The 27,680-nt window shown below is 37.2% G+C and overlaps 1 protein-coding gene across 1 annotated transcript in view; it reads left to right on the top strand.

Moving 5' to 3' along the window:
- The window catches only part of HDAC2 (histone deacetylase 2), a 29,889-nt gene extending 16,874 nt beyond the window's left edge, over positions 1-13,015 (top strand). The window contains exons 6-14 of the mRNA XM_049771194.1: positions 3,453-3,594; positions 5,199-5,291; positions 5,368-5,476; positions 6,978-7,118; positions 7,457-7,565; positions 8,227-8,357; positions 8,957-9,112; positions 11,716-11,773; positions 12,641-13,015. Of these exons, the coding sequence (XP_049627151.1) occupies positions 3,453-3,594; positions 5,199-5,291; positions 5,368-5,476; positions 6,978-7,118; positions 7,457-7,565; positions 8,227-8,357; positions 8,957-9,112; positions 11,716-11,773; positions 12,641-12,671 (970 nt within the window). The 3' untranslated portion in view covers positions 12,672-13,015. The remainder of the gene's footprint in view (positions 1-3,452; positions 3,595-5,198; positions 5,292-5,367; positions 5,477-6,977; positions 7,119-7,456; positions 7,566-8,226; positions 8,358-8,956; positions 9,113-11,715; positions 11,774-12,640) is intronic.
- The last annotated feature ends 14,665 nt before the right edge of the window (positions 13,016-27,680 follow it).

The raw sequence follows: 27,680 nt of genomic DNA, 5'->3' as shown, positions 1-27,680 counted from the left end.
ACCTAAAATTGCCATTATCTGAAAGAGATGAACCCTGCCCAAGGGCATGAGGAAGATTATATAGGGAAGGGATAAAGGGAGTTTCCAGCTTTCTAATCTCCTTTAGAATGATTGGCTGTTCCAAAAACCAAAAAAAAAAAAAAAAAAAAAAAAAAGAATGCAAGGTCCCGGAGGCGTTTGCCTTGCAAGCAGCCGATCTAGGACCAAAGGTGATTGGTTCGAATCCCGGTGTCCCATATGGCATATGGTCCCCGTGCCTGCCAGGAGTAACCCCTGAGCAACGGCGGGTGTGGCCCAAAAACCAAAAAAAAAAGAATGATTGGCTGTTGTCTAGGCATATTTTCCTACTGCTCCCTTGTCCTTCACTAATAGGGATAGGCTGCCTGGTATGCGCAGATAGTTGTGGCTGTGAAGATCTATACCATTTGGTTCTTAGAAAATGGCATCTCTCCTGCTTAGAACTTGAGAAGAAGCCTGCCATTACAAAATGGTGTCCCTCCTTGTTCAGAACCCAGATCCCAGCATTCTCTCCTCTTCTTAAGGGCCTGAGTCAAATATTTGACTTCAACTCCTTGAGGTTTCACATCCTTTCCCTACTTGTGGGCAGTTATTGGGGACCTTAGCACAAGGAATCTTAATCAGGGAAGTTTTCCTGGGTGATTGAACCACTGTTCATACTAGTGGCAGAATCTTTGCATCTCCTTTTCTGCTCCTGCAAATTAGCCTTCATCTGCTGCAGTTGGCATAGAAACATTGTTGCCCCAGAGCCTAGGTCTAGTCCCCACCTGTTCTGGAGAGCAACTTCAGCTAACATCTTGATCAGCATCTACTTGTTGGGACAGTTCAACTTGTTATCACCCATTCCTCTTTTGCCAGGTATGAGCCTGACTGAGCCTGAGGTGGGAGATGACCTTGATGTAAAACTCATCTGGGTTTGCAGAAACAGTGGCAAACACTTAGATGATCAGTCCCTTGGATACACAAAGCCATATCCCATTAAGTCCTCAATGGGGATTAAGTCCCCATGCAACTATATTGGCCCCTACAATCTCCTTGCAGTAGTCCAGATAAGGGGAGGGGACCCTGGTGGCCCCTCCAGTGGTGGGTAAGAGGCTCATGCCTGTGCACCTTGTATTCCTGTAGGATGGTCCTCCTCAGTCCAGGGGCAGCTAGAATCTGATGTCTGGACCACTGCCCCATTATGGTTCTGAGTGCCTTTCCAAGAAGAAGAGATGGTTTGGGGGCTTACACTGGCAACTTAAGGCAGTGTTGAAGTGTTGACTCTCTCCTTACTTGCTTTAAGACTTATATTTTAACACTGGGAGGGGGGGCTGGCTGGTGATGATGCTTAAGGGTTACTTCTGGCTCTTCACTTATGAATCACTCCTGGCCATTCTCAGCCAGACCCTTTGGGATGCAGGAGATTAAGCTCATTTGTTTGTGCACTGGGTGAGCACCCTGCCCTCTATGCCATCTTTCTAGCTTTTAGCTTCTGGAGTTTTAAAAACTGCTGAAAAGAAGTTCACCGTATTGAATGGATCTGGCTTGGTGTCTTGAATGGGGCTGTGTTCTTTAATGGGGATATAATTGTCCCTAAAATACTGAGGGTTTTTGTTGTTGTTGTTGTTATTTTGTTTTCTTATGTCTCATGTGGTGGCATTTGAGTCTAATCCCTGGCTCTGCTCAGGTATCACTTTTTGTAGGACTCAAGGAACTATTTTTGGTCCCAGAGATTGATCCTGGGTAAGCCATATATAAGTTAAATGTCTTACTTGGTATATTATCTCTCCAGCCCTAATAGTTTTGAAGTTATCTTTGACTGCAGTTCTTAACTCAGACATTAGACATATTAACAATAACTTATGATTTCTCTAAAATTTTGTGAAGAAATTCTGTGATGTTGAGGCATTTTTTTGTCTTTGATTTTCTAAAGTTTTTTTTTTCAATAGTGCATTCCTCTGAGTTTGTAATTTTATGTGCTTTTGTTTACTAATGTCATCTTGTATTTTCTTGCAGTGGGGAGGGGGGCATACTTGGGCTGTGTGTAGAATTTACTCCTGACTACTCAGATATCACTCATGTTGAGATCAGGGACCATAGGTGGTGCTTGTCTAGGGAGCAAACCCATGTGCAAAGCAAGGACCCTCCCCAATATCACTCTGGCCGTAGCATACGTTATTTATGTCTATGATATCTTTTTATACCATATATATATCCCTGGCCTTGTCGTGTATCCCAATTTCTTTTGCCTTATATAACTACTGTTAGAAGAATGAAAAGCTGTCATCAGCTGGGGGGGAATATCCTCAGTCCTGAAGTATCAGATGGGATAGGGGAGAAAGGAGGATGAAAGGAGAAAGTTGACTCTCGGCTGGCTGACTGGGTCAACACCAAGCAACTTTTAAGTAATGGGTATCATATATGGCTTCTCTCACTTCAAGCTTCTGCATTTGAGGCACAAAATATACCATAAACAGATACATAAATGGAGTTTTAATAGCACTATGCACATTTACATTTGAATTTCATGCTAATTTTTACATAAAATTTTTTATTTTTGATCATTTAAAAATACTGCTGCCAGGAAACTATTATAGTGGTGGACAGGGTGCTTGCCATGTACCACTGACCCAGGTTCCATTCTCAGCGCTACGATTTCCCCTGAGCAACACCTAGAGTGATTCCTTAGCACATAGCCAGGAGTATGCACAGGGTACTGTGGGATCTAGCTCAAAAATAGAATAAGATTAAATAAGATTAAAATGATTCTAATTTCAAAGCTTGTACAAACAGGACATTAATTATATTTTAGTTATGGGCTCAGATTTTCAATACTCCTAAAATTTTGAAGATTTGCTAGAAAGGTTTTAAAGAGTCCTAAAGCAGGAGAGGGGAACAGTGAGCCATATAAGGCCAATGAAATAATGTGATTTGGCTCTGGTACATGACAGGTTAGCTTCTCATTGACTGCCCGAGACTTTAGTTTTACACGTTAGTTGTATGTAAGACACAGACACAAGTATGATGCATTTGTACATATATTCATATGTACTAATACCACTTAGGTATTAAAAAATACCTAAATGGCCTTTAGCAGGAAAAATGTTTCCCCATTGCTGGTCTAAAGCAGTAATTTAATGGTTAATGTGTAGAATAATAATTAGTAGTTAATATGTAGAAACATGTTTCAGACATATACATTTTCTCATCTAAATTAAGAAATAAGTTTGGGGACACCAGTAATGATTTCCTTTCAGTTACAGACTCACTGGTATAAAAGTTGAATGGTAACTTCAGATATTTGTTATCTTAGTTATAATGCAAGATAGGGATAAATATTCAGGTATACAAGAGCTCATAAGTAATTTCATAGAATCAATGGTATTTCTTCATTTTTTTTGGTAGTATTTCTTTATTTTTTAACTTTTAAAAAAATATAACTTTATTTTCAGGTATCATCAGAGAGTCTTATATATTGATATTGATATACATCATGGTGATGGTGTTGAAGAAGCTTTTTATACAACAGATCGTGTAATGACAGTATCTTTCCATAAATATGGGGAGTACTTTCCTGGTACTGGAGATTTGAGGGTAAGACTGATTCTGTCCTACTGTGAAGATTAAATTTAGGTTGATAGTAATCTTATGAACTTAAAATAAATTTCAATCGTGGTTTGGCGAGATTTGGCTCAGTTGACAAAAAAGGTTGCCGACCACTGGTTAGTGTAATAGTATGCCCAGCTGTATTTTTTATTCAATGGTATGAAGATACATGCAGTACTTTAGTTTATTCACATTTATATGCTATATAAAAATTTATGAAGTTATATTTAAGAACAATGGGAGGGTAGGTTGGGTTGGAACAGTGGATAGGGTGCTTGTCTTGCATGTGGCCATGAAGATTTAATCCTGACAATTCCATATGTTCTTCTGTGCCCTGCCAGGAGTGAGCATTGAACTCAGTGAGGTGGTGACTTCAAAACCAAAAAAGAAAAATGGGGCATTAATTACAGTTTTTGTTTGCTTGTTTTGCTTTGTTTGTTTGTTTTGGGAGCACACCCGGCAGTGCTCAGGCGCTCTCCTGGCTCTGCACTCAGAGATTGCTCTTAGTAGGCTCGGGAATTGAACCCAGGTCTGTCCCAGTTAGCCGTGTGCAATTCATATGCCCTATTACTGTGTTATCCTATAGCCCCAGCTTGTTTGTTTTTTAAGCCACTAAACTATCTTCCTTCCTCTTTTCTCCTCACAGTGATCACAACAATAAAAGTAGTTAGGACAGTCCTGCCGTTTCAGCTCATAACCTTATTCTTGAAGAACTCTAGAGAGTGGACTGACTCAAAAGCTAGAAATACTTGTTTCAGGTTCAATTAAAAACTAGATTTTATAGCTCTCGTCTGTAGCTGTTAAAACTTCAGAAGTCTAGGCTTTTCCTTCATACACGAAGCTCCCCAATAGTGAATTGCACATGTGCCACTGAAACGATTTGAAACCGGATTTATTGAATTTAAAGTATATCTTTTCTATAGTATTTTCTCATAGCAGTTGTTTTGAATTAATGCAGTATGGAACTTTATACTGCCTTTAACTAGTTAAATTTTTTTCTTCACCCAAATAATTATTACACAGTATTTAGAACTGGTTCTCAATAGCTCTATAAGCAGTCCATAAAAATTGGAACTGAGGGGGCCGGAGAGATAGCACAGCGGTAGGGTGTTTGCCTTAGATGCAGAAGGACGGTAGTTCGAATCCTGGCATCCCACATGGTCCCTGGTGCCTGCCAGGAGCGATTTCTGAGTGTAGAACCAGGAGTAACCCCTAAGTGCTGCCCTTTGTGACCCAAAATAAAAAAAAAATTGGAACTGATACTGTATATTATTTTCATTCTCAGCTTGGAGTTAGAGTCATAAATAGATCTTGTTACCTAGTCTCCCTTTTTTCTTTTGGTTTATGGGCCACATATGGCATTATCGGGTTTGCTCCTGTCTCCGCACTCAGGAATCACTTATGGTGGTACTTGGGGAACTATATGGGTTGTCAGGGATTAAGGTTTTGAACTAGGTTGGCTACATGCAAGGCAAGCACTCTCCTGATATACTATCTTTTCAGCTGTTTCCTAGTCGTCTAATCCTTAAAGGTATTTGAACGAATATGTCAGCTTTTATTGTGAAATACTAACAGTTAAAACTGTATTTTAGGATATTGGTGCAGGAAAAGGCAAATACTATGCCGTCAATTTTCCAATGAGAGATGGTATAGATGATGAGTCATATGGACAGATATTTAAGCCAGTAAGTATTAATTTTTAAGTCAAAATAAAATTAAAAAGTCTTTGTAGAATACTAACATTTATTATATTGAACGTAGATCATCTCAAAGGTTATGGAGATGTATCAACCTAGTGCTGTGGTGCTACAATGTGGTGCAGACTCACTATCTGGTGATAGACTTGGTTGCTTCAATTTGACTGTCAAAGGTAAGTCATGTAAAAGGTAATATCAGAAAAATTTCATTCCTTAAGAACTTTTGATAAAAGTTGTACATTTTTTTTGTCTGTCTGAACACAGAATCATTGTATTTTGTGTATGGTTTGTATAATTGGAACTGATTTTTTAAATAGTTTTAGTAAATTATTTTGTCTAATTTATGTGTATATAGGAATACTTTTATAAAGCTTCTTAGAGTTCCAGTCATGGTATTTTCACTTTATTCATAAATATTTTGGTGTTTACTGTTCTCTAAGTAGTATGCAAACTTGCTACTATTAAGTGTTTATTTTTAATCTTTGCATATATTCACTTCTCATTATGAAACAAGAATGATTGAGTTTTATTAAGGCAATTCATCCACATTGCCTGCCTTTCTAAGTGCAGAGCCAGGAGTAACCCCTGAGCACTGCTGGGTGTGGCCCAAAAACCAATCAATCAAATAAAATAATTTATATTGAGAAGATAGAAGTTAAGGTAGTTAAATAACTGACCCTGGGAGTTCAATCTCACAGCACTAGTGGCATGTAGTCTTTTACTTGAGTATCCGTTGTGTGACCCCAAAACTAATTATATATGGTTTTTTATGTATGACTTTTTTTCCTCTGTACTTTTTTGGGGCTAGGATGTTTATTTATTGTTCCAATCCCCAACCCCTATCACACCCTAGCTCAGGGCTTAGTGCTCAAGAATCACTCTTGGTGGTGCTCAATGGCTATGCAGTGCCAGAAATTGAATCCAGGTTAACTATAGGCAAGGCAAACACTTTTTCTTTGGACTGTCTCTTCATCCTTTCTTTAAAGTTTAATTTGTGTTCCTGAAGAGGAGCTGTTAATTCTTTACAAGTTGATAACTTGTAATTGCTTATTGAATTGTGATATTTTAAGTACAGATTTGTATTTTTTATACTCAAATTTTGACACAAAAATTTGTTGAAGCTTTTAGTATTTAATACTTTTTTGGTATAATCTTAAACAAGGAACAGTTTTTATAATACCATTACTTTAAAAATAATCTGTAGTTAAAGCATCTATCTTTTTGTAATTTGTTTGGGGTCAGGGCTTTCTCCTGGCGTGGTTCAAGGTGAAACCTGTGGGATGCTGGGGAATGAAGCTCGTCAACTTCCATCAAGGTGAAAGGCCTTACCTACTGTATAATTTATCCAGTCCGTTTGAATTTTTAAAATCTTTAAAAAATAGTGTTACAATTTCCTCTGTATGATAATTCTAGGGAAAAGAGATAAGGCAAATAAATTGTAGGTATTTGTAATGTTTCATTGAAACCTCCCTCCCACTCACCCTGTGTAACCTCACATAAATATCTCAAGGTTTAAGTAATAAAAGGTCCACCTAAGTTTTAGATTTGGATTCAAACTTAAAAATTATTTAGAAAATCCATTTTGTTGAGTATTATGTATTCTTTATGATATACAAATTCTTTTATAAACTTTTAAAGTAAGGAAAAAAAAATCTTTTTTTTTTTTTGCTTTAGGACATGCTAAGTGTGTTGAGGTTGTAAAAACTTTCAACTTACCGTTACTGATGCTTGGAGGAGGTGGATATACAATCCGTAACGTTGCTCGATGTTGGACATATGAGACGGCAGTTGCCCTTGATTGTGAAATTCCCAATGGTGAGTATTCTTAGCATATCTTTTTTTTTTTTTTTTTTTTTTTTTTTTTTGGTTTTTGGCTTTTGGGTTACACCCAGCAGCACTTAGGGGTTACTCCTGGCTCTATGCTCATAAGTCGTTCTGGCAGGCTCAGGGGACCATATGGGATGCCTGGATTCGAACCACCAATCTTCTGCATGCAAGGCAAATCTTTACCTCCATGCTATCTCTCCAGCCCCAGCATATCTTTATTGGATACATTATCAGTGTGTAGAAATAGATGTTTAATAATATGTTTACTGTAGATTCTAAAACATGTAACAAGAACAACTGTTTAATTTCAAACTTTTTTTTAATAGAGTTGCCATATAATGATTATTTTGAATATTTTGGACCAGACTTCAAACTTCATATTAGTCCCTCAAATATGACAAACCAGAACACTCCAGAATATATGGAAAAGATAAAGTAAGCCATCATTTTTTTGATAAACATTAATTATCTTGGTATAATTTTAGAAGCTTTCATAGTTTAAAATTGTTTTCTGTTAAAATGGGTTTCTAAGCTGCAAAAATACTATAAAATTTTGCTATAAAATTTATATAAGTCTTAGAGACTTTTAGATACATAAACCTGGATTTGAGTCCTTTCTCCACTGTACTCTGTCACACCTAGCCATTGTATTTTAGCTCTTATACTTGTACTTTCTGATCATTGATAAATGCTCAGTACATGTTAACCTTAAATCATAAGTTGCTAGAGCAGAGGTTCCCAAACGTAATTCAGTATACCACCCCCTTATCAAGGTGAAAGATCACCTAACATCTTATAAGTTGCAAAATGAGTGACTTTTCAGAGGCTGCTATTACCCACTTTGGGAAATAGTGATCTAGATACAAGGAGTATATTAATTTTTTCTAGGGTCAGAGAGATTATACAGGATTCTAGTTTAACCCCCAGTACTATATGTGATCTCCTAAGCAGCATAGAGCAAAGAATAGGTCTTGAACACCATAGGGGCTGACCCAAAGCCAAAGAATAATGCACATCTATTCCCCTAAGTGTTTTTACATTTCAGAGGAATTTGAAAAAAATTAATTTTGCCTGATAGCTTGCATTTGTAATTTAGGCAGCGTTTATTTGAAAATTTACGCATGTTACCTCATGCACCTGGTGTTCAAATGCAAGCAATACCAGAAGATGCTGTTCATGAAGACAGTGGAGATGAAGATGGAGAAGATCCAGATAAGAGAATTTCTAGTAAGATAATGTTTGATATGAATATTTTGTTCTATTATTTGGCTTATCATCTAAAATGACATTGGAGATTTTAGCTCTTTAGGAACTTTGTAATTACTTGATTTATAGTGTAATAGTATGCATGGAATCATAGATGTTCTCATATTTGGTGCTACTAATTATTTTTTTCTTCACTTCTCAACTCAGAAAGTGCCCATTTTTTATGAAGTGATATCTTTATTTAAGCACCATGATTACAAACATGATTGTAGTTGGGTTTCAGTCAAAAAAAAAGAATACCCCCACTTCACCAGTGCAACATTCCCACCGCCAATGTACCTTCCTTCCCCACCCCCTGCAAAAAATGCATTTTAGATGCTGACAGTTCTCATTCAACCTTTGGAGCAAGTGGGTCAATGTGTGGGTCCAAGGTTATGGTTCTCTGACCTCAGACTTCGTAAGTTTTAAATGAGATCCAAAAGCGTCTTTCATGCTTATTTGAGTTACTTCTCCCTAAATCAAATCTAATTTTTTTTGTATAGTTAGTACTTTTGTGCATGAGTATACTGTAACTTAGAAAACCTGTGACTGCTTTTTCAATGTTTTTATTAAAATACTAGTTCGCGCATCAGACAAACGGATAGCTTGCGATGAAGAATTCTCAGACTCTGAGGATGAAGGAGAAGGGGGTCGAAGAAATGTGGCAGATCATAAGAAGGGAGCAAAGAAAGCCAGAATTGAAGAGGACAAGAAAGAAACAGAGGACAAAAAAGCAGGTCAGATGTGATATTTGGTAAATGTAAGTTTTTTTTAAAAGCTGCATTTTTTTCCTTGGGATTACTTTTGTTTTGATCCACATCCTTTAGCACCCTCTAGGGCACTACTTTTCAGGGATCATTACTGATGGAACTTGGAGGGCATGTGGTACTGGGTTTGAAATAAGACAAACTCTTTACCCTCTGTACAGTCTCTCTCACCCTTTTATGGACTCTTTAAAGTCTACTGTTAGAAAGGCTAGATGAGTCTGGTAGATGGCATGAAGGAGTGGAGTGCATATTTCAGTGCAAGAGCTTTAAATTTCCAGAGATCCTGAACCCTGTTTGGTTGGCACACTTCAATATTTCCTCCCTAAATTGGAGAGTTTATGGTAGATAATACAGAATAAATTGTATTTATTTTAGAGCTCTACCTAGTACAATATTTGTTCATAAAGTATAGGAAACCATTTTACCTTCTTGTGTGGGCTTAAAGTAGTGTGATAGTGCACTGTGGTATTGATTAGGAATATATGTCTTATTGGTCCATTTGCAATCCTCAAGTAGTACTGCATTATAAGGCAGTATTAACTGCCTAAAGTTTATTTGCTATAAAGCTCAATGGGGTCAGTGTGATAGAGCATGGAGGGTCTGGCATTTGCCTTGCTTGTGGCTGAGTTCAATCCTTGGCATCTCTTGTGGTCCCTTGAGCCTTCCAGGAATAATTTCTGGGTGTCACTGGTTATGGCCCAAAAAAACAAAAATAAATAATTAAACTCTAAAAGTTATTAAGTTATACCAGTTTGACCATTTTGAAAGGCTCAAACTATTGAAACATGCACCAGAAAGGGGTTTGGGAACTGGGTTTGAGAAGAGATACTTTAAAATTTATTATCAGATTGTGTATTTAAAACAGATCTTTTGGGCTATATTATATTTACTACCATTATCTTTTATATGTATGCATGCTTAGTGCTTCTGTAATATATTGGTTATTTTACTTAACACATCATAGCATTTCAATTTTACGTCTTACTGCTTGCTAGGCTAAACTTAAGCTCATGACTAGGGGCATATCTTTTTTTAGTTTTAAGATCTATAGTCTTTAATGGGACATAATATCTTAAAGATCCACTGTAGTATCTGTCAACCCTTCTTTTCCAGCTAATCTTTACAAGTTTGATGGTAGATCTCTTCATTATAAAGAGCCCTTGAAATAGTTAAAATTTCATAGCATAAAGATAGAAAACAATACTGTAGATATGTGAGTGGAGGGGCACACATGGTGATGCTGAGATTATTCCTGGCTCGATTCTCAGGAGACTGAATGGGATTGAATATGGTTGGTGATGAGCAGCCCAAACACCCTGCCTACCATACCCCTGTAGATTTTAAACTTCAAGTATTCAACTTAAAATTATAGCTACCTAATCTCTTCCTTCCTGATCCCATCTTAAAACTTCGAATTGTCTGTCCAAAATAAAATTAAAAATTGGAACAAATGTCTTTTTTTTTTTTTTTAAGTTTCTTTTGGGCCACACCCAGCAGCACTAAGTAGTTACTTCTGGCTCTGTGCTCAGAAGTCACTCCTGGCAGGCTCAGGCACCATATGAGATGCTGGGATTCAAATGAGGATCTGTCCTGTGTTGGCCACGTGTAAGGCAAACGCCCTACCTCCATGCTATCTCTCCAGCCCACAAATGTCATTCTTAATATGTAATTTATTAGACCAGTTCCTTGAAATGCTTACCTAGAGTGCTTTATACTATACCAAATTATTGCCTCATAGTTTTCATTTGCTTAGAGGAATTGTTCACTTTTTGGTTAGCATATTTAAGCAGCTAGAGTTCTATTTCTGTTTTAACTATTTTCATTAAAATATAAAAGTTTGGGGAAACTATTTTGTACAGGGGTTAGGATAGATACAGGATGTGCATGTGACTGAAAGCTCTGAGCCAGCCACTGGTGTGGGCACCTCAGGATAAGAGCAGTCTTGGGCCTAGTATTGAACCACCAGTACAGTGGACCAGATATTGCCCAGAATTGAGCAATGACTTGGAAGGTTCTCCTCCACCCTGCCTCCTCACAAAATAAAATGATTAAAGTTTTAGTACTTTCATAAGTTCCGCTTTATCTCTGAGCTTTTTTTCTTCAAAACTAAAGCCACTTTGAACTTTGATATGTGTACTACAAATTTTGCCTGTAAAGTAATGACAGCCTTTTTATGTAAAAAGGACTTGTTAACTATTGACACTGATGTTCACTGTTGGTGAACTTGTATGTAGCTTAATCAATTTGTATGTAGTTTAATTCACATAAATTACAGTTTAGGCATCAACATCTTATTTCTAAAGGCAAACTTTCAAATGTGTGACAGTCTTCCCACACCTCCTGCAGTGCTTTGTTCATGTCTGTTTTTCACAGAAGAAATCTCAACTATAATACTTGCTCTCTTTTGTGTTAACACCTAACACAAAATGGCTTTAGTTACAGAATTTGAGGGTAGTATATTGGTATACAGCAGCTTTTAATATTCTAAGTAAATACACTTAAAATATATATTAATACATTTAAAATATATAACTCCAAGTGGTTCTGACCTTTGTAATAATATTTGCTTTTAGATGTTAAGGAAGAAGATAAATCCAAGGACAATAGTGGTGAAAAAACAGATACCAAAGGGTAGGTCACATTTCTTATTTCAGAATTTTTTAATATTAACAAACATACTGATACTTATATCTGACTTTCATAATGTAAGATTTAAGAAATTAGTGGGCAATAGAGCAATTATAAATAAAATTATTAATACTTTTATTGTCAAAATATTTGTTAATGTTTAATTTTTTTATGTTACAGTTTTATTTTTACTTCATTTAAATACCATGGTTACAAGATTGTACATAATACATTTACGTTTTTCCACAGATAAAAAAGTTACTCATGATTGATTTTCAGTCATGCAGTTTACAACATCCTTCATCAGTGCTCATTTTATTTCCCACTCAGTTTCCCTCCTGACCTTCCCACTGCCTAAATCAGAGGAAGGCATTTTTTACTTATCTCTTCCTCTCTCCCCTTCTTTTTAACACTGGTTTGCAGTATTGTTGTTTTTTTTGTTGTTGTTTTTTGTTTTGTTTTGTTTTTTTTTGTGGTTTTTGGGTCACACCCGGCAGTGCTCAGGGGTTATTCCTGGCTCTAGGCTCAGAAATTGCTCCTGGCAGGCACGGGGGGCCATATGGGGTGCCGGGATTCGAACCAATGACCTCCTGCATGAAAGGCAAATGCCTTACCTGCATGCTATCTCTCCGGCCCCCGGTTTGCAGTATTGTTACTGAGGGGTATCATTTGGCTACTGTTATGGTAGCATTTATATTGGATACCTTGGAGTGAATTACAAAATCACTAGACTAAAGGTAAATGCATTTACTAGTTCAAAAACATAAATGACATTTTTAATTGGTATCCACCTGTGGAACCTGATTGATAGTTCATTGCATTTAAGTTAAAATGTATGTCATTTAAAATACTTAATTTTTCTTTTAACAGAGCCAAATCAGAACAGCTCAACAACCCTTGAATTTGAATCTCACTAATTTCAAGACACCATAAAAAGAAGTGAAGAAATATTGGGAAGAAAATGTTTTCTTTTTTTGAAGACTTCTGGTTTCATTTTATACTACTTTGGCATGGACTGTATTTATTTTCAAAATGGCTTTTTTGTTTTGTTTTTCTTGGCAAGTTTTATTGTGAGTTTTCTAATTATGAAGCAAAATTTCCTTTCTTCACCATGCTTTATGTGATAGTATTTAAAATTGATGTGAGGTATTATGTCAAAAAACTGATCTATTAAAGAAGTAATTGGCCTTTCTGAGCTGATGTTTCCATCTTTTGTAATTATCTTTATTAAAAAATTGTACTTGGCTTTGTCTTTTGTGTATTTATTATAACAAATACTTTTGGTTGAGTCATAATGTGATAAGTTCCTGTAAAAATAGAATACACTAGAGGTGATGATACTTGTTTCAAAGATAGCCATTTACAGTGATTATTGTTGGCATAGTGCAAGTGGATTTTACTATCCTCTAGGTTTGCTATTCAGAATAGATAGGTAAGATTGACATTGCATTATTACTGTTTAAGGTTTTGACTCTAAGTAAACTTCATGGGAAAATGCTTTTCATTGACATAAGGAGAAAATCATGTTAGGTTACTTTGTCAGACCTAAATTTCTATATATATATATATAAGCTATTTAAGCACCGTGATTACAAATATGATTGTAGTTTGTTTTTGGTCATAAACAGAACACCCCCCTTCACCAGTGCAACATTCCCACCACCAATATCCCCCCTCCTTCCTTCCCATCCCTTGAGAGGCATTTTACTACGGTTACTTTTTTTTTTTACGTTTAGTAAACTCTTCTTTTGTGGCAATTGTTGTTTGCAAGAGGTACAACAAAATAAGGGGAAAATGGGGGGGGGGAGAGAAGGCCTTGGCCTAAACACAAGGAGACCTTACCCCTGAAGTTTTCTGGCATAAGACCAACTCTGGGCTCCAGGCATACTATGTCCAGCCCCTGAGTCATTCTCTGTGGTTCGGTGAAATTTTTTTCGCACATTAGCTGTTGTTGGTGTCAGTCATGTTTCTGTAGTTAGAATCTGGTCTGTGCATTTCCTTCAGGATGATGAGGAGCGTCTCCAGTTTCACCTCACCATATGGAGAGCCCTGCCCTGCAAGCAGGTTGTTAAGTTGTCTGGGTGTTAAGAGAATGTTCTTTGGAGTAAGTTAATGCTAGGGTATAGGTAGGGTCTTCCCTGGTAGAGGTTTGCTTCCTGGTGATGTTAGACAATTGTGGTTGTTTCCATAGATGGTATCCATGGTTCAGGGGTTTATGGGCAATGCCCATTCTTCTAAGGTAAACCTAGATTAAACCCTATTATATCCTATTAAACTACGTGCAGGGATACTAGCACCCCCATGGGATGAGAATGGACACTGGTGGGAAGGAAAGTTGCTGGCAACTTCCCCAAGCCAGCCCCTCTTGTGCCAGTGTCTCCTTTAAACTCCTCTCTGGCACCCACCTCGCTGGCCCCCTGTATGGACACCCAGGGATAGCCCCAGAGTCCAGGAGAATGGAGAGGGAAGGCTGTTGGGGTCAGCCCAAGCCCCGCAACCCCCTAAGCTTGGTAAAAAGGCCTTCATCATGGAGCCTTGCTATTCCTCATGCTGGCGAAAGCTACTGCTCCCAGAAGAGGAAATAGTTCCTTCAGACCTAAAATTTTAATTTACATATTTATTGAAGTAACTTTGGTTTTTGTTTGGGGTCATAACTGGCAGTGCTCAGGGCTTTCTCTTGGCTCTTCACTCAAATTATTCCTAGCAGGCTTATAAAACTGGGATGCTGGGGACCAAACCTGGCCAAATGCTTCAGGTCCAAGGTTTTATAATGATGTGAACCATATTCAATACCAGTGTGCCGGGTACCTCTAATGCAGGGGTCTCAAACTCAATTTACCTGGGGGTCGCAGGAGGCAAAGTCGGGGTTAGGCAGGGCCGCATAAGGGATTTCACAAAAAAAAAAGTCCTCAAACGTCATTATTAACAATTTTAATTATTTCTTCTGAACATGAATAGAACATTGAGTGAAGATCATGAACAATTCTGAACATGGCATCTTTTGCCTATTCCTTGCTGCCAGAGATTTGGCAGCGCTTCTCACAAATCTGAACCACATTTGGCTTTAGAGAGGAAGCAGTTGAGTCCCTCAGTATGGCTTGACGATGATAATTAAGTCTAGACCTGTACTTTGACTTATTGAAGTTCAATGTAAAGAATAACTTCACACGAATATGTGCTTCCAAAAAGGCACATGGTGCGCATGAACATTCCGGAAAGCTCAGGGAAGCTGGGGGGCAATTCTCTCAAAAATTGCCCATGCATGTCTGCTTTTCCACTAATCTCCCTGAACTTGGCTTTGAGATCAGAGTTGCATTGCAAGTCAATGAGCTCCATTTGAAGCACAGGAGGGGCATTTTGCACATCAAAGGAAAAGGGGTCCACAAAAATTTGAAAAGTGGGTCTGTGCTTTTTGAAGTCTGCAAATCTGTGATCAAATTCCTTCTCTAGCTTGAAAATAGATAGCATGAACATATTTCTCACCACTGAATGGTATGCCTGCATCCACAAGTTCCTTGCATGCTGGGAAATGGCAAAGATTTGTCTGAGAGAGCTGGGATTTCCATAACACAAGTTTTGTGGAGAATGTTATCACATTGTCATAGGCAGCACTAATAAGCTGCCTCCGGGCCTTGTAACATCTTGTTTAGTACATTCAGCTTATGTGTGATGTCAACAAGAAAAGCTAAGTCCATGAGCCATTTGTGATCACTCAACTCAGAAACAGCATTCTCAGCCTTCTCTATGAAGGCTTTCACTTCTCTCAACTCAAAAAATCTTTTCAGGACATTTCCCCTGCTGAGCCAATGTACCTCGGTGAAATAGAGCACATCTCCATCTTCTGACTCCATTTCCTCTTAAAAAAGCACGGAACCTCCTGTGCTTTAAGCCCCTGGATCTGATTTGGTTGATGCATTTCACAACAGACATCACATTGTCACACGGCAGGCATTTACTGCAAAGGGCCTACTAATGGATAATGCAGTGAAGAGCAATGGCCTTCTCTACAACCTCCTCTTCAAGATTTTTTTGAACAAGTACCACCATCCATTTTTCCTCCTTGTCATCCGCTGGCGCTCCATCGGTTATTATTCCATCAAACCTCTTCCATGGCAAACCTGCATTCTCAATGGCATCACAGAGATGCCGAAATATCTCATTAGCGGTGGTCTGGCCATGCATTGGAATTATTGTGAGCAGCTCCTCTGTCAATTTAAAATTGCAATCACCACAGACATAAATTGTGAGCTGCACAGTGTCTGTTATATCTGTGCCCTTGTCAAGAGCATTTGAGTATGCATCAAAACATTTGGCTTTCTCACACAGTTGATGATAAATGTTACTTGACATGTCAGAAATGCACTCTGCCACAGTGTTGGCAGAAAGACTGATTTTGCTAAACTGACATTTCTTTTCCGGACAGATAATACTTGCAGCCTGTAACATTCATTTTTTTAAACAAACTCCTGTGAATGGTTTCCCTGCCTTAGCAATGATCTCACTAACCATGTAACTAGCTTTGACTGATGCAACATTCTCTTTGGTTGCTTTCTTGAAGAAATCTTGTTGCCTCATTAGAAATACTTTAAGACTGGCAACCTGCGTGGCTCTGTGATTTCCTTGATATTTTGCACATTCCTCAGCATGTTTAGTTGAATAATGGCGTTTTAAGTTGTATTCCTTGAGCACTGCAACTTTCTTTGAGCAAATAAGACATGTGGGGATGCCCCTGTGCTCAACAAAGAAATACTGCATCTCCCACTTTTCCTGAAATTGTGCTCGTCATCAATCTTTCTCTTCACTGCATGCTTTGATGAAATCATGATGAAGGTATGACAAAATCTAATTCTGTAATAAACTCTCCCTACTCTCCCTTAGGCCTCCGATAATGCAAGGGACAGTGGGCAGGAGCAGCGGAAATGACGTCTGCGCTAGACGCAAAGTATTCGCGATTATTCGCTTACCGAATATTCGCAATAAAAAATCGCATTAGTAAGAAAAAAAATCGCATTAAACATATGCATACCCCGAGCAGTGAATGTTTAATGCAGTTTTTTCTTACTAATGCGATTTTTTTTTTTTTTTTTTTTTTTTTTGGTTTTTGGTTTCTGGGTCACACCGGCGGTGCTCAGGGATTAAGCCTGGCTGCTCAGAAGTAGCTCCTGGCAGGCACGGGAGACCATATGGGACACCGGGATTCGAACCAACCACCTTTGGTCCTGATCGGCTGCTTGCAAGGCAAACGCCGCTGTGCTATCTCTCCAGGCTCACTAATGCGATTTTTATTGCGATTATTCAGTAAGCGAATAATCTCGAATACTGCGATATTTGAAGGCTGGCTGCGGGCCACCAAATACTGTACTGAGGGCCACAAACGGCCCATGGGCTGCAAGTTTGAGACCCCTGCTCTAGTGCATAGGTGCCTCCTCTTGCTTAAGTGGCTGTTCATCTCTTTGTTTTGTAATTTAGGGGACACATTTGTGATTCCACACCTGGGGTCAAACCCAGGTCGTAGGCATGCAAAGCAAGCACCCTTCCTGCTGTACTATTTAATCTCTCTAGCCCTATTCCCTTTTTTGTTGTTGTTGTTGTTTTGGTAGTTTTTGTTACTCTTGGTTTTGTAAATACTTTGATATTAACTCTTTTTATATGTTTGGTGGAGGAAAGCAAATATTTACTCAGGATTTCTTTTGGTTATATTTTTAAAATGTTTATTGAATCAGATCACCATGAATTACAAAATTATTCCTGAGTTCCAGGCATACAATGTTCCAGCACTAATCTCTTAAACAATGTCTCCAATTTGCTTCCTGCCCACCCCACACTAACAGCTTTGGCAAGAGGACAAAAATTAGTAATTGTATAACCAATGTAATACCAATGCTCATTGAGACCAAATATCCAACTAGTGAAAAGAATTAGTACTTTATCTTGATCTCAGGGATAGTTACTAGTTCTCATCCTTGTTTTAGGATGTGCAGAATTCTTGCAAAAGAATTTTTTTGAACATTATACTTAATCAGTTATTTAAAACTTGCATACTAATCATTTTAATAGTGATGTACATCAAACATGAAATATTTTAGAATAAAATTTTGGATAAAATTTGCAATTTTGATAAAGACTGAACATCAAGCCAAGGTGTCAGGAGTCTGATGTCCACCACCATCTACAATGACAATTTCACCAATTTTTTTTCCAATGTTAAAGAAAACTTTAAGAAAAGTTCTAATAGACATTGACATTTATTTGCATTTTGGGAGTGGAGGCCACACCTTAAGGTATATTCCTGCCTCTATGCTCAGGGATTACTTCTCAGTTCCTGGAGTGCCAGATGACCAGACCTGGTCAACTCTGTGTAAGCCAAATAAATATGCCCTACCTGCTGTAGTATCCCCAATTTACACTTTTTTACAGGAAATAGATCTTTTCATGCTTAACCATGTACTTCTTTCCTAGTTAGCTGTTTATATACTTGATGTTTAAAAAGCTATTATGTTAGCTTTAAAATTTTTTGTTTGGGATCCTATTGAGCAGTTCTCAGGAGTTAATCCTGGCTCTGCATTTAGGGATTACCTCTGGCAGGTTCCGGGAACCCCAAGTGGTGCTGGGATCAAATTCAGGAGGCTATATGGAAGGCAGGCAAATATACTCCCCCACCCCCTCTATTATCTTCAGCTTTCCCTGCCTTTTTTTTTTTTCTTTTCTTTTGGCTTTAGGCTTGTCCAGCTATATTCTGCCTACTTCTGGCTCTGCTCATAAATCAGTCCTGGTGGGCTCAGGAGGGGATCCAACAGGGATTGAATGTAGTCAGACGTGCTGGCTCTAACCACTCCAGCCCCATATTTTAAATATTTTAAGTGGGACATTGTCATTTCCTACTCCCTCACTTCCCACTATCTGTTACTTTCCTCAACTTTCTGTTGTTAGCCAACAGAAATTTTTGTTCAAATATAGCAGTGTTCCTATGTAGTTAATTTTTTTTCACTAGTTAATTAATTTCCAATTTTTCTCTTGTGATCTAAATGATTCTGTTGTGGAAGGCATTAAACTTTAATAACCCATTATCCTAAAGCCACTTAAATCATTACTCTGCCCAAACCAATTTGAAATTATTTTAATCGAATGATACTTTACAAATATATTAATCTTGACATTTTAATCTTACAATGGTTTTGTACCATTGTACATAGCTTCTTTAATTTCTAGGACTTTTTGTCATTTCTACTGTAAACAGGTCTTCGTTCTTCAGACAGATCTAAATGTTTGGATGGTAATAGATTGTGTAAACTAATGAATCAACTCATCTGTATTTACTTTTTGCAAATATATAATTTGCATGGGGCCTTGGTTTTATATAGATTCTTTTACTTGTAACAGTTAAAGAAAACTGTGTCCTAAAATACTGAAAATAAGTTTCTAGTAGTTCTTATGAGACTTTCTAAATAGTAGTTAAAATGAACCAGTCAATGGTTGATAATAGTGTCTGGAAAGAACAAGTCATGCGTAAGTGGTACCTCATGTGCTTCGCAAACACTAGACACATTTTACTATTCCTTCAATAAAGGACTGAGTTTAAAATCTTTCCCCAAGTTCTTTACAACTCTGCCTGGGGAACAATACTGGTACAGCAGGCAATGGCACTCCAACCCAGGGCCTCTAATTTAAGGGAGGTTACTTTCCTAGTACCAGGACTGAGTTTAATTTCTTTTGTATAACATGCATCATATACATGATAAATAGAGTGGAGGGGCCAGAGTGATAGCACAGTGGTAGGGCGTTTGCCTTGCATACGGACCTGGTATGGTCCCCCAAGCCAGGAGGGATTTTGGAGCACATAGCCAGAAGTAACAACATACTCTGGAAAGGAGGGAGATTAAATGTCAAAGTGCATACAAAGTATCAGCTTTTGCTATATTTGAAGGAAAAAAACCACAGACAACAATAAAGAAATCTAGTAAATCCAAGTAAGTTAATTTTTCTACAATTCCTGGGTATGCTTTTGTGAATTTTTGAAACAACTCCCATAGTTAATAGACATTTCAGTCAATCTCTTAGCACCTTTTTACCTGAAATGAGGAGTCGGAGTTAACGGGGTGGGGGGTGGGGGCTCAGGGCCCATATCAAATGATGCTCAAAGGACTGGAACGAACAGCTTACAAGGTGTGTGTCTTAAACCTGTATTATCTCTCCCACCCTAGACATTACATTATTTTTCCTCTCAAACCTGCAAATAAATCCCCAGTCAGAAAGGTTTGCTCATTGAACAGCTGCTATTGGAAACAAAAATCTAGGCCTGGAAAGTTCCAGCACAGGAGTTGAAGGGAGCCAGCTGAGAATTAAACTTCAGTTGCAAGCATCTAATGTACTGTGAAATGAGCAACAATCTGCACAGTTCCCCATATATACAGCTACTTTTGCAACAGTTGAATGGAAGGCAGAGACTGAATTGGAGACATATCAACTGCCATTGGCAAGCATGATCAAAAAGAATACATCCCTGGGAACTAGATGGATTAGAACTATATACTATCCCTGAGATCAAGATAAAATACTAGTAAGTTCTCACGAATTGAATGTTTGCTCTAAATTGCCATTGGTACTATTAGGTACCAATTATATTACTATTATCATTATTAATCTTTGCCCTTTAGCCAAAGCTGCTTAAGTTCAGTCCATAGAAAAATTTACACTTAAGTAATTCACCTGTATCTTCTTAACTCAATGGCTTCAATAGAAATAAAACAAAATTCTCTTAAGTTTGGGATCCTTGACATTCTTTAATTATGATTTAAAAGATAGATTTCTTAATTGATCTAATAGACAGGTTTTGGAACTACATTAAACTGAGAAGCTTCTGCACCTCAAAGGAAACAGTGACTAGGACAAGGGCCACTCACATAAAGGAAGAAACTATTCACCCAATACCCATCAGATAAGGGGAAAACATCTAAGATCTAAAAGGTACTGACAGAATTTAATAAGAAATAATGATCTAGGGGTCAGAGAGACAGCACAGTGGTAGGGCGTTTGCCTTGCAAGTAGCCTGTTCAGAATGGTCGGTGGTTCGAATCCTGGACAGTAAGGAACTTTCATTCACTGCTGCTGGGAATGCCTTCTAATCCAACCTTTCTGGAAAACAAATATGGAGATTCCTCATAAAAACAGAAATTGAGCTCCCATACGATTCAGCTATACCAGTCCTAGGGATATAACCCATTAACACAACAACACAATACAAAAAAGCTCTATCACGACTATGTTCATTGCTGCTCTATTTACAATAGCCAGAATCTGGAAAGAACTTAGATGCCCAATAACAGATGAGTGGCTAAAGAAATGGTACATCTACACAATGGAATACTATGTCAGGAAAAATGAAGTCATGAAATTTTCCTGTATATGGATAGACATGGAGACTATTATGTTGAGTGAAATGAGTCAGAGGGAGAGAGATAGACTTGAGATAGTTTCACTAATCTGTGATATTTAAGAAAAATAAATGATAATATGTTAATAATATCCAGAGACCATAGAGGTAAGGATTAAAAGAATCAGCCATAATATGAAGCTTACCCCCCCCCACACACACACACTAACTACAAAAATAATTAAAAATAACTGAAGAATAACTAAAAAAAAATACAAAAGAAATTACACCAACAACTACCACGATAATGGTAGTGATTGAGAGAAATAGAATGCCTGTCTCAAAGACGGGCAGGGAGTGGGAGAGGAGGAAGATGGGGAAGGGGGGAACATTGGTGGTGGGAAGGTTGCACCGGTGAAGGGGAGTGTACTCATTTATGACTGGAACCCAACTACAAACATGTTTGTAATCATGGTCTTAAATAAAGATAATATTAAAAATAAAAGTAATATCTAATATAAAAAATAAAAGCAGAATAGAAATGACAAAAAAGGAAGGAAGGGAGGAGGAAAGGGAGAAAGGAAGGAAGGAAAAATAAAATAAAAAAGGTTTTAATTTTTCTCATTGTTTTGTTGCTCTGTAGTTTTTTTGTTTGTTTAGTTTGGGTCTTGAGCCACACTCAGCAATGCTCAAGAGTTTCTCCTGCCTGGCTGTACTCCTGGTGATGCTTGGGGGACCATATAGGGTCAAACCTGGCATGCTGCATGAAAAGGCATGCTCCCTATTCATTGTACTATCGCTCCAGCCCCATGGACTTTACATTGAAAATAAAAAATTCAACTCTGCTACCACAAATGGCAAATCCTCAGTAGTTTATCATTCTTTTTTGTTTATCACAATTTTTGCAAAACATTAGCATTTTCTTTTTTTTTTTTCTTTCTTTTTTTTTTTTTTTTTTTTTTTTTTTTTTTTGGTTTTTGGTTCACACCCGGCAGTGCTCAGGGGTTACTCCTGGCTGTCTGCTCAGAAATAGTTCCTGGCAGGCACGGGGGACCATATGGACACTGGGATTTGAACCAACCACCTTTGGTCCTAGATCGGCTGCTTGCAAGGCAAACACCGCTGTGCTAGCTCTCTGGGCCACATTAGCATTTTCATACTTTTATTGATTCTTGTAATAAAGTGAAGATGATAATAGTTTTCACCACAGCTTTATATGGATAATACATAATTAATTATAAATGATTAATGCTATTGTTATTATCAAAAAATTTTTTGATTGTGTCCAGTATAAAATCCATATGCAAAGAATATAGTTGCTTACCATTGAACTAGGATCCTATTTGGTTTAAGAAGCTGATAGATGACACCAAAATGATACAGGAATTTTAGACTTTTAATTCTTTGTACATACATTCTTTGTATTTGAGCTTTCTATTTCAGCACAGCCAATTATCATATAGTGGATTGAGTAATCTTATGATGATTGATTTTAGCCCCAACATTAATATTATTTGGTATATTTATAGGAATATCAATGCTTCTGTAATTTAATTGAGGATAATATTTCCAGAAGCATTATAAATATAATACAGAAAAATAAATTTATTGTGTTTCCATTGGCTAATAAAAGGGAAAGCATTAATAATGTGAAAATATGTTCAGGAGGAGGGTTTTATTTATTCAAAATTATTGAAATTTCCAAACTCACCACACGATGGCACTCACAACATGATGGTACCACACGACGGCAATGTTTATATTCATTTTTATTTGTGACTTCTATTTCATTCATTTAAAAAGCAGAGTAATGCAGGTTCTTTTAAATGCAGTTGAATGATACTGGATTCAGTGATATTTGAATTAACCTAAAATTTGGTATACTGTCCTTTGGGTTTTACTTTAAATACTATTCTGACACTGATTCCTTAGCATTATATTCATAAAACAGTATCGTATATCTAGTAGTAAATTACTGTTTGATTTCCGTCTGTAGTCAAAATTTAAAACGATGGCTGACCCAGGATGGACCCGGGTTCGATCCCTGGCATCCCATATGGTCTGTTGAGCCAGGAGCAATTTTTGAGAAGAGTCAGGAGTAACACCTAAGCACCCCTGGGAGTGACCCCCCCCAAAACAAACAAAACAAAAACAAAAGTTAAACAGAAATAAACATTAAAAGATATTTTTGGTTTGTTTATTTTGTTTTTGGGTCACACCCGGCTGCCCTCAGGTTACTCTAAGCTCAGAAATCACTCCTGACAGACTCAGGGAATCATATGGGATGCCAGGGATCAAATTTAGGTCCACATACAAAGCAAATTCCCTACTCTCTGTGATATCGCTTCAGCCCCTGTAAAACATACATTTTTCTATGTTGTCTTTGTCTGAAATCATTTGAACTACATAATAGAAAAAGAAGAATTCAAATTTATTTCCAGGGAATGTAGCTGGTTTCTTTCTTTAGATTTTTTGTCACTAACCTAAATATATAACCATAGATCTTTAAACTTATGATACTTTAAAATTGTCATTGAAATTATTAATACATTTATCTGGTATAATAATAATAATAAAGAGCAGGTTCCTTGATTATATTCTGTTATTTTCTTTTTTAATTAATAATGACTATTGGATTAAAGAGATGGAGTGGACTGGAGCACATGCTTTACATACAGGAGGCTGGGGTTTCATCCTTGGTACCTCATGGTCTCCTAAGTACCATCAAGACTGATCTTTGATCCCAAAATACAAGCAGATAAGGTTATCTGCTTTTCTATGCTCATTGCAGAAACTATTCACAATAGGCAGAATTTGGAAACAACTCAAGTGCCTCAGAACAGATGAATAGATAAAGAAACTGTGGTACATCTACACAATGGATTACTACTCAGAGGTTATGATAAATGAAATTTGCTTTTACTTGGATGGATGATGAATAATGAGAATATTATGCTGGATAATATGAGTCAGAGGGAGAGGGATATACATAGAATGATGGCACTCATTTGTGGAATATAAAAAAAAAGGATAATATGGTAATAATATCTAAGGACAATAAAGACGAGGGTCCCATGGTAGGAAGCTTGCCACAAAGAGCAGTGGAGTGTAGTTAGGGCAGAGAAGGGACCACTATGACAATAATAGTTGGAAATATCACTCTGGACAATAACTGCATGCTGAAAGGAGGGAAAGTGATATGCATAATATTCTTCAGTAACAATATTGCAGACCACAGTGCCTAAAAGGAAAAAAAAGGATAGAGATAGAGAAAGACAGACACAGAGAGAAGAGAGAGAGAATGAGAGGAGAGAGAGAAGAGAGGGAGATATGAGGATGAGAGAGAGAGGGAGAGAGATACCTGCCATACAGACAGGCTAAGAGTGGGATGTCTAAATGGAAACTGGAGACATTGGTTGTTGGAAATGAGCACTGGTCAAGGAATGGGTGTTGGAACATTGTGTGACTGAAACTGAACAACTTTGGAACTATCTCAAGGTGATTCAATTACAAAAATTATGAATTAAAATTATAATTTTTTTTTTTTTTTTTTGGTTTTTGGGCCACACCCGGTAACGCTCAGGGGTTACTCCTGGCTATGCGCTCAGAAGTCGCTCCTGGCTTGGGGGACCATATGGGACGCCGGGGGATCGAACCGCGGTCCGTCTCCTAGGCTATTTATGAATTAAAATTATTAATTAGAATTTTTATGCCAGTTTATGCCAGTAAACTCCCTGGCATATCCAGGTGTGACCTAAAAGCTTTGAAATGAAAAATTGCATAAAAACATGAACATTACCTTAAGTGTATAAAATAGTCCTTTCTAAAATTAGATCATTATTTTGAATAAGTAAATATTGAACAACTTAACTATTTTTGCAAAGCCCAAAAGTTTTCTTTTACAATGTTTTTCTGTGATGGGTATTCCATATTCTATAAAAACTGATAATGGGCCAGCCTATGTTAGCAAAACTTTTGATTTTTTTTGTAAGGAATGGCAGATAAGACATCTCAGAGGAATTCCTTACAATTGTAGGGGACAGGCCATTGTAGAAAGGACTCACAGAACCTTAAAAACTCAATTGCAAAAAATAGAAAAAGAGGTTTACCACCAACGGATTTGCTATCTTTGACTCTTATCACACTAAATTACTTAAACTTACCCCAAGGGGAAAGTTACACTGCAGCGGAAAGACATTTTAATGAAGATATTCAGAGACAAGAAACAACCCATAAACCTATTTGGATCAATGAGAATTAAAAATAGATAGCTGGTTATCTTCTCCTAAGAGGAAGGGGTTATGCCTATGTTTCTATAAATGAAAACCCTCCTAAGAAATTTTGGGTTCCATTACGTCTTGTTAGAAATCGGGCTAGCACAAATGATCAGGTTCAGACTACAAACTCCCCTTCAGAGCAAAAACAGAATACTTCAGACACTAACAGCAGTAATATTGCTGAGGTCTCTGGGGCAGGGAACAATGATTTAGCAATGATTTAACAATGATATACTCATGATGTATATTTAGGAGTGATAAGAGTAAAGTTATGGTTGAAATATATGACTGGTATCTATTGGTGTGTGAAAATATTTTTCTTGATAAATCACATTTTTCTATGACAGGAATTTTTCCTTCTATTTTTTAATTGCACTTTTTTAAATGCACCTAGGAAATCCCTTTGTTCTGCATCTTGGTAAGAAATTTAGAATTTGTGTATCTCTAACTAGAGTCTAAGTAAAGATGAGGTATCTGAGGACACTATGTGTGCTCGAACTGTGTACAATGGTCTTCCCTTTGTATGAATTGGGACTCTGGACCTCATCAGTATTCAGATGCTCAATATCTTTTAATGGACTAGATTTTTTATTTTCTCAGGGAGTATATCTCAGGGAAGTTCTTTTTCCACAGTCCAGAATCTAAACTATTGTTGTCATCCTCCTTATCAATCTGATGAGCAGTGAATTCATATTTCATAATAAAATTATAAATATATTAATATACATTTATGTTATGACGTTTATATGTAATAAGCCTAGCTACAACAATTTTTGCTATTCCTTTTTGAAATGATGAATAATCTTTGAAAGTTGTTCCAAAACCAAATTCATATGTAGCTTTAAGTGTCTTATTTCCACTTTTTATTCAATGTTTAGAATAGTGACCAAAAAATAAAGTCTTGATTGTGGAATTATATGTTATAAAATAAGGTGAAGTAAAGTGAGACAGAATAAAATGAAATGAAATAGAAGTTTTGGAATCAGAATATCTGAGTCTCATCATTTCTCTGCCACTAATAAATCCAATAATCTAGTAAAGTCATTTATCTCCCTGGCCTTAGTTTTATCATAAGTCAAATATAGATGCCACAAATTCTAATATTCTTTTGCTTCAGAAAATAATAGAACATGTGAGTTACTGTCTTAGGCTTGGGGGATAAAGAGATCCAAATAATTAAAATCACTGTTAGAAAAAAGTTCAGATTTATAGAGGTTTCCAGAGAAATGCTTTAGTACTTCTATTCCTAAACAGCTGTCATTTTGATGCCCTATCAGCCTTAACTCCTTTAATGTAAATTATCTAGAAATAATATCCTTCCATTAGCAATGACAATCTAACCTGGAAGTTGACACTGGAACATTTAACCTGCTTTAGATAAAATACTTGATTGAGTTTATTCAACTTTCCCCTGAAGTTGCAATAATGGCCAAGAATCAAGGTTAGAAGTGCTTGTGATCTTCAGTTGTGAGAAGGATGATGACTCCTTCCCTCTGAAACTTTCTTTGACTTTCAACACTTTGACACTTTTGAAGAGTTAAGTACTGACCACGGGTTTGCTTGTTTGTTTTTTGTTCTTCTGTTGTTTTGTTTGTTTCCTTGTTGTTTTGTGGCCACACAGAGATGTTCAGTGCTTACTTCTGGCTCTGCACTCAGGGATCTCTCTTGGAGAGGATCAGGAGTACTCAATGGGTACTGGAGAAAGATTATGGGTAAGCTGTGTGCAAGACAAGTCCCCTACCCACTGTAATATCACTTCGGCCACTGTAGACTGTCTCTTGATAAGAACTTTCCTGATACCTCCTCGCAGAGAGTATTAGGCTGTGCAACTCAGGATTATGATTATCTCAAGAATGATTGTCCTTAGGGTATCCAAACTCTGATCCATAACTTTGTTGTCTCACTGCTGACATCATTCATATTCATCACTTGATTATGGCTTCTGTCAATTTTTTCACCCCAAAGCTTGTTCTCATTCTGATGATCCTATTGAAGCTTCTCTAGGCGAAGAAACCACCCTGGTTTATGACCTACCTCACCAGATTTTTGGACCAAATATTTTTTTCAAACGTAGAACAAGAGGAAGAGAAAAATAAGCAAGAAATAGAAACTGGCCTCTTGTCAGCCATTAACTGCCTGGTTTAAAACAAATTATTTAGCCTGATTATTGCTTAGTGAGAATGACATAAAATACAAGTTGCTTATAAGAATCTGTTCAATGGACCCAGAATATGCTTTTCATGAGACCCAGGTTTGATCCCTG

This window comes from Suncus etruscus, chromosome 4 (assembly GCF_024139225.1).
Source record: "Suncus etruscus isolate mSunEtr1 chromosome 4, mSunEtr1.pri.cur, whole genome shotgun sequence".
In the NCBI taxonomy this organism is placed as follows: Eukaryota; Metazoa; Chordata; class Mammalia; order Eulipotyphla; family Soricidae; genus Suncus; species Suncus etruscus.
Note: the sequence above shows the minus strand (reverse complement) of the source record. Positions and strands in the feature narration are given on the sequence as shown.